Source organism: Melopsittacus undulatus, chromosome 3, assembly GCF_012275295.1.
Source record: "Melopsittacus undulatus isolate bMelUnd1 chromosome 3, bMelUnd1.mat.Z, whole genome shotgun sequence".
NCBI lineage: Eukaryota > Metazoa > Chordata > Aves > Psittaciformes > Psittaculidae > Melopsittacus > Melopsittacus undulatus.
Window position 1 is genome coordinate 18,269,889 of NC_047529.1, and position 13,371 is coordinate 18,283,259.

Genomic DNA, 13,371 nt, shown 5'->3' on the forward strand with positions numbered 1-13,371 from the left:
ATTCAAACCTGCAAGGTACTATGAAAGCATTATGGCAGTTATTGCAACTGAATTATTGCATGTAACATGTGAGTTCTGGAAATACATCCCTACATTAGCAGTCAGAGTAACAGATGAATGGTATTTCTCTTAATCCTATGGAAACAAAAGTGAACCACCAGAGCATGCATAGCATGATGCACTACGCATTCCTTTGTATGTTAGTTCAAACATCTGATGGGAAGAATTCTTCCTGGTAGGGGTGGTCTTTGAACTACAAACTAAATGAGAAAAAATTGGTATCTACAGAATGAGAGAACAGTCAGCTTTGCAATGACAATGCCTGAGGTTTTAAAATACCTATATTTGATTTTAATAACAAGACAATTTATTCCATCTATAACTGTTCTTATTCTAAGGAATAGTGTTTCACTGATATTTTACTGCTGTCTTAGGAGGCAAAATACTAACTGTTATGAAGTGATGCATAGGTGCCATTCCAGTTTTTATTTTGCTTTGATTTTGCCAGTACAGGTAGTGGGTTTGCCACTATTTATTTCTATTATTGAAGTTTTTGTAATAAGTCATCTAAACACAATGCACCAATACCCTAATCATGTATCATGACAAAGTAATATGAATTTTGTTCTTAATGTCTGCCCTGTGTTTTAAGAGTATTCCACTTTCCTTTTCACATGGCTATTATTACTGTTTTAGAGAAGTCCTTTTGCTTCAAATGAAAATCACAGGATACATCAATAAGTTCTATATTTAATCCTACAAGAATGTAGTTTCTTTTTAATATGACAGCATTAGTGGGTGTTTTTCAGTCCAAAGTGTAGAATTGTTTGTTCTCCTTTAGTAACATTTGAAAGTGGCTTAGAGCTTTGCTTACTCCTCCATGGTACAAATGCAGAATAGACCTCACAGAACAGCAAGCAAACTCATGAATTCTTAGCTCTCATTTTATAAAATGCTTTAAAAGAAAGGAGTATAAACAATATTTGCTTTTTATATCATAACTGAAACCATACTGCTAAACAATCATATCCTGTTTAGCCCATAATGACATCAGAAATATATGTTTATCATCTGCTCTGGACAACTTTGCATGATTTTGGCCCAAGGCAAAGTGGAACTGAAATCATTTACAGTTGTCCAAATCAAGATAACCACACATTTCTGACGTAACTGATACCTAAAAGGAGCACTGCCTTTAGATTGCAATTCGTGATTTAAGCATATTAATTCCTCAAAGAATGCTGTTAAAGTGTCTATTGGATATCTTCCAAAATGTAGCATGGATTAGACAATGTACTGCACAAAGAAAATGTGATACAAGAGGTTAGCGCATCTATTAACAACTCTTCTTTTAGGAATGTAGCACAATTCCTACTATCCTATACTATCCTACTATCCTACTATTCCTTTCCACACACCTAGAAGCGACAAAATCCAAAAGAAAACCAAAAATATGTTAAACATTTTGAATAGGATGTCTCAAGCAATCTTTCATGTTTTGTCATTAGTTTGAAAATCTAGTAAGAAAGCAAGTACATAGCATTGACTTCACACACCTACAGAATTCATTAATCTACTCCAAAATAAGTAGATCTTAAGGTTTTTTTTTAACATGGAAACAGATCAAGTGTTCACAAAATGCAATAAAGAGGAGCAATAGAGAGAGTTACTTTATAAGGTATGTATATACACTTCATGAATTGTAGTCTAGCGAGAAAAGACAAAATGGAGGCAGCTAAAAGATAAATATTTAATTACAGGAACACATTTGTTGACAGACACAGAATCAGATCTGTCCTTGTCTAGGACAGGGAACATCATACTTTTAGCAACTTCTGTAGCATTTCAGACCCCCCAAAAATTGTACCGGAATGACAAAACAGAATGTCCCAAAATGCTGTTGAAACAATTTTCAAATGAGACCAATAATGAAAAAGAAAAAAATGACTGTAAAAAAATGTGTGTGAAATGTTTATAAATAGAATCTTCTTTCTACAGGAAGGAAATACAAATACATGGCAGACAGAAAGATCCATAACCACCCTTTAGTAATCTTCCTTCTCAGCATGTGTGCTTAGATATCAGGAAACATTTGAGGGAATAGGAAAAATATGGAAATAAGATTCCTTTAGACCATCTGGGCAAAAGGAAAAACATGTAACAATGTTATATAATAGGCAGCATGAAAAAGGCATCAAACCAGCATGATGTATGAAATATTTCAGCTTTCTCTGCTGGAGCTGGGTATCAGTAAAATAAAAGAATTACCTCCATCCGCTCTTGCTTGACATCATCAATCTCATCATCCTCAAACATAGCTAAGAGCTCTCCAGTCTGGTCAATGGAGTTGAGGAAGTCTTGAGCAAGCTTCTGCCGTTTGTTGGTGTTACTGCTATTGAATTTGTCTGAACAAAGGTAAGCAAAGATCAACAGACTTGAGTTATTTGGCTTCTCCAAACATCAATCGATGGACATAGGAAGGACAAGTTTCAGAATCAGACACACTATTCAAAAAACACCTGTTCTTACTGTTTTCCTCATATAAGTTGTGCTACCTCAGCAAAGTGATGTCACTATTATACTGCAGTAGCACTGTAGTAAAAAAATCACCTTTGCGCTTTTCTAGTATGACCTAGTGTTTTTTGTAATCTGGAGAAACCTAGTCTACTGCTCACATATAATTATTTCCCACAGTGGACAGAGGTGTAGAAGAAACCATCCTTCTTTGCTTGCACAAAAACCTCACTTTTAGAATAGAATACATAGAGGAAAAGTCTTTTCCTGCAAACATGCAGAAAATCCTCACTACCTACATCCTAAAGAAAAGTGTAACACAAACATTAAGACACAGCTCCACAGGAGATGGACTAATGCTCTACAGTAAAGCCTGGAGAACCCTGGAGAGGTAACTTCTGTTGTTATAAACAGAATAGCAGCTACAGAGACATTAGCGTCACACAACAGAACTAATGGCTTCAACTACCAAAGCCTGCTAGAAAATGCAGTCTTTAATTCACAGATGAACTGTGCTCAGGAAGTATTTAATGAGCATTTTAATGGCTTTCAAAAACTGGTTATTTATTTTAAATAGAGAGACAGACTTAAGCATTATAAAAAACAAAGCTTTCAGGTAGGAAGCTATACTGCCAGATTGCTTGCAGGAAACAATATACTTCCACGTGTGGTGAAAACAAAATGCCACAGGCAAATTAAATCTCAAATGAGTTGACAAAAACTTATCCACAGATTTATTAAGTCAAAGCAAGACGTACAGTGTTTATCTAACATCAATGTGGATGCTCAGGGAACCAAACACAAGGAATTCATTGTAAGGGAAAAAAAAAGCCAACAAAAAACCTCTGAGAAAGGAAGTAAGCTAAATACAAAAGCAGTGATGTATGGACATGGCAAGGTTTAGATTTGCTATGATAAGTTTTAACTTAACATTTAACAAAGGAAATGCTAACTATTCGATCAATGTAAATCAACAAAATTTTGTACCATCAAATTATATGGCAGAAATTAATATATTTTTAATTTAAAGGACTTTTCCTTTAAATGCATTGATTACAAAATCTCTGATTTGCTGATGGAATGGGGAAACAAAAGGTTTTCCCATTCTTTAAATTACAGGTTAGAAGTATAAAACGTTAAACCAGATTGAAAACAAAGCCAGGTCATATACTAGTATTCAGTGACTTCAGATTATGGGATTTAAAAAAAAACCAAACCCAGACATGTCAAAACCCTCTGACAATAATTTAACAAATGCCCATTCAATTGCATGAGGTAGATGCCACATTTAAATTACACATGCTGAAATCAATTAGCCCTTTAATTAGCACCAGTTTCTTACCTCAACAGAGTTCTGACATTAAGCAGTTTTACTTATTATTGGGATCATGGATACCAATACTTAGCCAGTGTTTCAAATAAAAAAGCAGACAATAGTTTTCTGTCTTTAACTATTAAACTAGATATTCATACTTGGCATTGAGCTGTTCAGTGCATTTATAAAATATTAAGCCTTCCCCAAATTAAGTAAATTCCTTTTTCTACCTTCAAGGAGGTCATCTTCTTCAATTCCTTTGACAATTTTAGATTTATAGTCTCGGAAAAACATGTATTTAAGTAGTCTTCTAAGCTTCTTCTAAAATAAAAAAAAAATATTAATTAGTATTTTATAGAGCTTTTTTCTTTACACTACCTTTGTAACACAAACATACAGATGTGTAATACATTACTCAGTAAATACATTTTTTTAAATATTCATAAGTTTTGATTCTGCAAAAAAATCCATATCTAGAAAATACGTCAAGGTCAGAAGCAATTCTATATTAATATTATTTATCTGAGCTCCTTTATACTTTGCTTGCCAACTGTGCGACAGACTTTCAGAAAGCCAAAATTGAGAAATCAGACTTTTTTTAGGGTACTCCAAATTCTTTACTTAGTTTGGAAATTCAAGTCTACAAATGCATATTTCCATGACCTTTGACATCCATATTAAACACTGTTTTCAGTATAGCTTTATGGATTATATCAGAATAAAAACCTGCAACTGGTTTTCATGTTCTAGCGTTTTTTAAGTTTTGGCTTTGGTTATTAAGTTTCACCTATCAAATGAGGAAAGACAATAAAGGGAAGAAAAAAGGGTAAGGGAAAAGGGTTAACTAGTTAACAGAAGATGATGAAAGAATAAATAATATTGGTAAAAATAGTTGACAAACACTTTTTAATAAGTTTGAAATTTGAAGAATTAATTTCAGATTTGTATGGAAATTGTTTGTTTAAAAAAAAAAAAATAAATTGACTTTCCAGAGAAAGCAAGAGCATCCTGGAATTTGGAAAATTTAGTGAGATAAAGTACAGGAAAAATATTATAAAGGCAAATCAAGACAGGATTTACTGACAGCCTAGATGACAAAAATGTAATGGTCACACTATCAAATGTCACACCTACACCCTGCATAACGAGGGAAAATCAGAATGATTGATCTTTAATAAAAGTCATATAAAGGGTAAGGAAGAATACTTACGCCTTCATTAAGAAACTGTTTTGAGCTCTAAGGTACATTACCCACCCCAAAACATAATAATTGCAGTTTTGATAATTGTAGTTACAATAGAAAATGATAATGAATTAAAATGTTATACAATTATTGCACTGTGAAAAATACAATGTAACTACAGGAAAGCTATACTTTCAAATAAAGCTAATCATGATGATGGACTCCTTTTACATTGGATAAGCAAGCATGTCAAAGCACAATAAGTAGTTCACTATGTAATATAAGAAATGTTTGTCTTATTACTATACCTTATCTTTGCGCATTAGGAAAAGGAGGTCTTCAGCAGAGATGACTCTGGCTCCTCTCAACTGAGAGACTTCAGCGGCTTGCTGCAACTAAAATAAATTAATAAATTAAAATGTCTGTTTCTATGTTAAAAAATTTATTCACTAGGGTTTCTTTTAAGTAAGTTCAGATAATATTTTACATGGTCTTGCATAGCAAAATACAGGATATGCAGTAAAACACAAGCTGGGACTCTCAAAGGTGTCACTCACTTAGCTCCTGTTAGCCAAGAAGTGAAAATCAATTTTATGGAAAGCCTGAAAGACTTCTGACAAATATTAGGCAAAACCCTTTTTGTTTGTATTTAAAATGAGTGCTTTAAAAAAAACCCACTACATACCTACTTTCTTTTCTTGCACCACATCAGCCCAGAAAATGAACACATAATTCTCTCAGGCAATGTAAAAATGCCAAATTCTTGCTATAGCACTTTATCTGCAACTGTGGAATAGTGGCTGATCCCTTTCACGATTTTTTTAGAATAACAAATATTAATTTTAAACAGCTTACCTAGGTATTTTTTGAAAGAAACTCTACCCCTACTTGAATTATCACTAGTACAAACCAGGCTTCCATGAAGAACCTTTTTAGGCATACTTTTTAATTCACTTGAGAGAAAGAAAATTAATTGAGAGGCACACTAGGCAACACTGACTCTGTTAATAAAGTAATTAGAAAAAACAGATTGAGCTGACCAGGCCATTCAGATATGAAAGAGACAAAGATGGGATTGAGCAAAGAATGCCACAAAAATTTGTAAGAGATGGCCAAAGGAGTGTGAAGCAAAGAACTGTCTTCACCTGCATTGTGACAGTGCCTCTAAAGGCCCTGAATTTTGCTGTGAAGAACAAAAATCTTTGACTAAGCATGTCAGCCTTGGATTCACTTTCAGTAGGTTCAGGAAATCGGGCCAGATTATACACAAATAGATCATACCTAAACAAGTACAAGATTACAAACCAAATCGTGCAAGCTGATGCTTATAAAACTGCTGTACTAAGGAGATAAAATCCAAATGTACAAGAGAAGTGTACAGGATTTGCTCCTTTCACCTCTCTATCCCTTGGTTTTGGCATAAAATGATGCTATAGAATAGGTGGGATAGCAAGGATGCTTCACGGCATGGAATATATCTTATCCTCTAAATTCAAAACCACTGTCCAAAAGGCAAGTTTCAACCATTGCTTGTTCTTATCCTCATTAGACATCTGATGGATGTACTGACAGTGAGCACAGTACAAAAGTTAACAAAAAGAGAGACACCTTATACAATTCTTTATATTAAAACCCATATACACCTGTAACATGATCAATAAACTGCAATTTTATTTATTTTCAAATATCCCTATATTCTTCTTTCAGAAATGCATTAATGCACCTGAAAATAATTTAAAGAAATCCTATCCTTCATACTCACAATAGAAATGGTTTCACTCAGTATCACTGGCTGAATAAGTATATTATTAATCTGAGCTCCCATGCTGCTATGGCTTGAAATGAGCCTATTCAGAAGTTAAAAAGATCAACAAAAACAGTAGCTGTTTCTAATATCCAAAGGAGTAGGGGGGGGCAGGGAAGATTTTCATTTTGGCAAGTGTTCAGTGGGCAAAAGATTCAGTCCATAAATCATAATGCTGGACTGCATTAATTTTTTCCACACTAATCACATGCATACAAAACGTTAACTGTATCTTGTATGTACAACACAAAACATACTGCGTGAAGAGTTTCAGATTTTCCTTTGGAAACCCTCTCTTGGCCCTTGCAGTCACAGAGACCAGAGAGATTTCAGGAATTCAGAAGTCACAGTAACATAATCTTACTTGAAAAAAAAAATAAGAATGTGAAAAACGATAGTTCTATTTTTTGGGATAAGCAAAACTGTTTCTTATTCTGATTAGGTTTGAGGGCACACAGGCTACTTCTATTTCTAACATAAAATATAAAGAGCTGGATAAAAATAAATTTATGAAGAATGAGACGATATTCATCTCTGGTGTAAATCTATTGCAGTAAATGTGTTTATTCCAAGGCCAACTTTGCCCTTTCTAAGCTTAAAAGTGCTACAAAACCTGACCTTAGCATGGTGATAACACAACACAGCTTTTCCAAATACCGTATAAAACAATGGCAGAAATATCGAACATGAAAGCATGCTCTACTTCCCTAACACGTTTAGGACCATAACTATAATCCTTAAGGTCCCTTCCAAGCCAACCGAACCCAACCCGATCCATTCTATGATTCTTACCATAAAATTCAGTGTGCTGCTTTTGGCTGGTATAGTTAATTTTCTTCATAGCAACTGGTATGGGGCTACGTTTTAGATTTGTGCTGGAAACAGCATTGATAACACAGGGATGTTTTAGCTGTTACTGAGCAATGCTTACACAGAGTCAAGGACTTTTCTGTTCCTCACCACACCAGCGAGTAGTCTGAGGGTGCACAAGGAGCTGGGAGGGGACACAGCAGGGACAGCTGACCCCAATTGACCCAAGGGATATTCCGTAACATATAGCATTATGCTCAATGTATAAAGCTGGGGGAAGAAGAAGGAAGTGAGGGATGTTCAGAGTGATTGTGTCTGTCTTCCCACTCTCTCCCCATCCCATTGGGAAGAGGGAGCGAGAGGCTGCTTGGGGCTCAGTTACTACATTAAACCATGACATTCAGATATATTTATTTCTGCATGCAGCTGAAAAACCTTATTTCTCAAATGATAAATAAGTGACAACGCCATTCAAAGCAGACTGTGTGCAAGCTGCTTACAGGAATCTCCCAATGAAGTAAGGGAGAGTAAGGAGAGGAGGTCAAATTCACGTCCATTTGTATTTAAGTGAATCCTGAATAACAGTGTTTATTTTAATGGAGTTATTCTGAGCTAAACACAAGATCAAAATCTGGAATAATATTCTCAGCTTCTACCAAAACAATGAAAACTTTATTCTCCTATTGCCTGGACTTCTGCATCCATTTTATTTTAAGGAATGAACACACAGCATTTAATTTCTTTGGCTTAAAGAAAGCAAAATACAAAAATAATTACTTCCTGTACAGTTATAAAATATGGATTATTTATCCAAACAGACCATAATGAGTTCTGCATTGGTACACATATTTACCTGGGAAACCAGGATATGCTCAGGTAAATATGTATCTAAGCAATTAAAAAAAAATTACATACCACACAGCCGAGGTTGGGGGGGGAAGATGTATTTATAGTTTTAACACACACATAATTGACTCATTCAAACCACAACATGAGTACTTTGCTATAATTACTATTATAACAAACTGTCTTACTGGACTGTCCCAGAGTTGCCATTAATATGCAATAAGCCCCGATTCCTTAATTTCCGGAGCTAAAGGCCTTCTTGAGCCATTACCATGGCTGTGTTACATGATGAAGGGGGATTTCAGGAAGCCATACCAAAGAAACGATTCCTCTCCAAGCAGTCAGGCATTTATCATTCCAGAAAAGCAATTTTCTGCTATGCAACCTTTAGGTCAGGAGGTCTTTTGCCATTTGCTGCAGTGGAAGTATGGCGAAGTTTTACTTTGTGAGCAGCAGGTCTACTGCCCACAACTCCAGATGACAGGCATGATATAGATACTGCTATAACTTTTCAAACATGAGGCTTCTCTATGGCAACAGTGGAGATATGGCAAGAATTTCCTACCATCTCCCTTCTCCAAGCCTCTGTAATACTCAGTGCTGGTCACAGAATTTTGGGCAGCACCAGTTCCAGCATACTCGTTGTCTTTTCCAAATCTTAATGATTAAAATTATTTAGTCCACATTACAAAATATTTTGTTTGAGGCTATCTTGAAGAATGGAATGCAATCCAATTTATTTAGCTCTTTAAAGAAAAATGGGCTAAATTTCCTAATACCAGCAAACAATGTTTGAGACCTTAGAGTCTGAACATATTTTTTATTACAGCCAAATTATGAAACTCTACAAGTGAAGTTTAAATAACGGAAGTGTTGAAATGACTTTAACTATAGGAGCGCAAAGAACTCTGTTAATAATTAGGAGTTTATGAAAAATAAGTGTATTTTACAATTTTTCACATTACAAAGAAGGTAGTATATACAGTAACTATATTTTAAAGTCTAAGAAGAAATGGCTGGGGAATAATATTTTAAAATGTAATCACTGGTTTAATGACTTTATGAAGTTAACTTTCTTGGCAGGATGAACTGAAGTATGCTAAAAGTCACCTTACGGCTATTTTCTTTTTGCAGCTTCTGCAAATTATAGATTTGTTGAAAGGAGTATTCATTCTCCTGTGACAGCACACAGTTCCTTCAATGGTACTGTCTGCTTTTTTTTATTCATAATTATTTTTACTTCCACTACCTCCAAAGTCAACAATCATCGATAGTTCTACAAAACTGTCTTGATGGACAAACAGACAAAAAGCTGGAAAACAAACATACTGTGTTGTGACATAATCCTTCCAGTTTAACTGCAGGATGGAGTCAAAATGGTAATGTTTGCATGCCTTGAAACTGCTGGGAGCCAAGAATAATGCTTCAGGAGCTATGATTTTGTTTTCATTATAGAAGAAAATTAGATCATAGTTCACCTGGCCAATTTTTTTTTTTCTGAGGCAGGAAGGTTGTTTTGTTATTAAATATACATTAAATTGTCCTATTTCTTCATATTTTCTTGAACAAAAGTATGCAACTAACGAAGAATATTCTGAATTTGTATTCTAAACAGAGCATCCCCATACTTTTTGAAGGCAGTTAAATAGAAGAGGTGAATACAGGTTTTTACTTCCATGTAATATCTCACATACTACTAATGATGACACCTGAACTTCTAATTTTATCACAAACAGGAAAAATACAGATTTTGCTTCCAAAAGTGAGCATAGGGATGTGCTTTATCCAGTTAGCACAGCCTTGGGATATAATTACATTACGGAGTCCATTAGAGCACTATAATAGGTAATGATTTAGGATCACCACACAAGGGTTAAATAGCATTACTATATTGTCACAAGCTGCCTAAAACACAAAACTTTCACCTGCAGCTCAAAAGACAATCATCTTCTTATTAGGTGTCTGTTTTCAAATATAAGTATTTTTCACTTACATGACCATTTAATGTTAACGCTAGGTGACTAGGTATGACCTTGAGAAGATAAAGCTCTGCATCACATTTTGAGGCTTTAGAGAACCATAGAATCATTGAGATTGGAAAAGACCATTAAGATCAAGTCCAGTCATGAACCTAGCACTGCCAACTCTACCACTAAACCATGGCCTTATGTGCTACATCTAGAAGTCTTAAATACCTCCACTACAACCTCCTTTCAGGTAGCTGTAGAGAGCAATAAGAGGAGCATTTTCTTGCTTGACATACAGTGAATTTCATTCCATACAGATCATGAGAATAAGAAAACATCAGCTCATACCCCACACTCCATGACATTTACTGAGAACATCTCAAGTACAAAATCTGTTTTGTTTCTTAAAACAAAAACCCAATAAAAATGTACTGTCTCTGAAGCAAGATCAACTGTTTCATCTTGCCTTCTAACAGGTGGCAATGGCTTTTCGGTTTCCACAGCTCAGCTAGCCCAAAGAGCTGGATCTGGATACAGACAGTCTTCAGCCAGTCACTAGTAGATGGAGAAAAATTATCCCATAAGCACCTCCAGCAATAAGCAGGTTGCACAAGAAAACCCCTTGAAAGCATAGAGAGTACATCTATAGGTTTCAATTTCTGAGGTGACAAGCAGCTAATATACATTTAAGAAGTCAGACTGTTCTAACATGGGAGAAAACAGCTCCTTCCTTATCTGCACTCAGACTGAAACTGTGAAAGCCAGTCCAATGAACTCTACAAACATCCCTGCATCTCAGCCTGCAGGTTTTTAACTGCACACTGCTATCAAGGGCCCAGAACATTAGTATGATGAAGCAAAGATACTACTATTCCCATTTGTTTAAATTGAACATATCATGTATTTTTGGACATCACCTCACTTCCTTCTACTGACAACCCACGTATGTCTTCTGAATACAGAAAATGTTGGAAGGTTTTTTTGGTTTTGTTTTTTGTGTTTCACCAACACAATCAGTACAATCAGAGTAGAAAAATGCAACACTTACAGCGAGTGAAAATAGCAAAAACAGAACACTCACACCTTGCCTGAGCCGATGTTCATGTTACAAACAAGATCATTCTAAATATGTAAAAGAAAAAAAATATCAGAAAACTGTAAAGAGCCCTTAGAAAACCAGAGGAACTCAGCCTGTGCAATGGAATGGGCTAAGAGGAAAACACGTCGTGTTTCTTGAGCCTCCCTATGTTGTACCTACAGTTTGACCCTGCTGGAAAACCCTGCAGGTGGAAGAGGAAGGCTTTTTACTGACCAGAGTAATAAAATTGAACATTACTAAACAATTCTAAGTGAAAACTCATACCATTTCTTTTCAAGGAACCACATAAATACAACATCCAAAGAGGCTAGACTATATTTGGCCACTCAGGGCATCTCCAGACCCTAACCCTAACCCTAACCCTAACCCACATTGCACCTCAGAGCAGCAGATTCCCAAATCACAGTGATACATGGGGCTATTCTGCAATGGATGTGGACACTTAACAGATTTATACCCATCTGAACCCCAACTTTATCAAGCTGCCATTGGAAATGAAGCTCTATGTTGTCAGCCACCTCCAATTCAGAATTATCAACAAAGTTGCCGAGCATACTATGTGTTCCCTATCCAGGTTGCTGATGAAGATATATGGGCCTTATTAGTTTACCAATATCTAAGAGACTGAAGTGTTGCTACACAGGAGAAGGAAGGAATAAAAAAATAGGTGAAAACCTTTTCTCACGTGTGGAATAACTCAAGTTTCACAATGGATTCACATATTTGTTCAGCTTGTCAGATCTGGTGTAGCAGCTCTTGCAGTTCAGTTGGCAGTAGAGGCAGCAATCCCACTACAAAATGGGATTAAGGGAAGCTGAATCCTTGTGCTCTGTACTTTTTATTTTTAGCAGGCATAATCATAGCTGAGCCTCACATTTGTTGATACTCTGAACCATTCTTATTTAAAATATAAACAGGCAGAATTATTAGAAAATGATAACTTTTTAAAGCCCAATAGCCTAGTCTCTGTTACTGAAAGCAACGATTTGTATCTACTGGAGACAGTATGATTTTTTTTTAAATTATATTCAATAGTTTAAATAAAGGAAATAAATTTCCACATAAATAGTGAGATTAATACTGCAATTTTGCAAAAGATGTGCTTTGAATCATAGTACTTTTTTTTAAATATCTTTTTTTTATAAATAATTTAAGCTCAACTTCTTAAATTGGAATGTGTTTTTTGCACTTTCTGTCACTCAGGGAAAAGAATTTACTGCACTTTTGAACAATAACTACATTTCAACTTAAGCTTCAGGCATGAATTTTTCATATTTTTTCCTTCGCCTACTTCTAATTCAAAAATAATCTTTTTTGGCCAACATTTTATACCTTTAATTCTTCTTCCACAAAACAAAAGAAACCCTATTGCACATCTGACATTTGCAACAGGCAATACTGACCAAACAAAATTAAATTATACAAGCAACATTAAAACAAAGTATCTAAGTGCAGAAAAGTATTCATACTCACTGAATTCAGTTTTAAAAGTATTCATACTTACTGAATTCAGTTTTAATATGGTCAAATTATTCAGTAACTACATAAACTTTAATTCAGGACTTGGTGTTGCACTGGAGATGGCCCTGTTCATGATCTCTGCCACTGCAGGTGACAATAACACCAGGCTAGAAAGCAAACTTGCAAACTTCTACTGTAGTTATTATTGTTACAAGGGAGAAAAAACAAGCCTGAGAAATATCATCCAAAGGGAAAAGATGAAGTAATGCTCTCTAGAATGAGAGACTGTGAAAAAAGCTTTGTGAAGTGTAAACTGTGCAGATAGGAAAGATTCACTAGCCAAGATGAAACTGAAAAATTCTCATGGCCAAA

The 13,371-nt window shown here is 35.2% G+C and overlaps 1 protein-coding gene across 7 annotated transcripts in view; it reads right to left on the minus strand.

Annotated features, from left to right (window-relative positions):
- Positions 1–13,371, minus strand: part of SUPT3H (SPT3 homolog, SAGA and STAGA complex component) — a 263,404-nt gene that overhangs the window by 79,310 nt on the left and 170,723 nt on the right. For all 7 annotated transcript variants that reach the window (XM_031046610.2, XM_031046611.2, XM_005146419.3 and 4 more), the window contains 3 exons: positions 5,321–5,407; positions 4,060–4,150; positions 2,269–2,405 (listed from right to left, as the gene is read on the minus strand). In XM_031046610.2, coding sequence (XP_030902470.1) covers positions 2,269–2,405; positions 4,060–4,150; positions 5,321–5,407 — 315 coding nt within the window. The remainder of the gene's footprint in view (positions 1–2,268; positions 2,406–4,059; positions 4,151–5,320; positions 5,408–13,371) is intronic.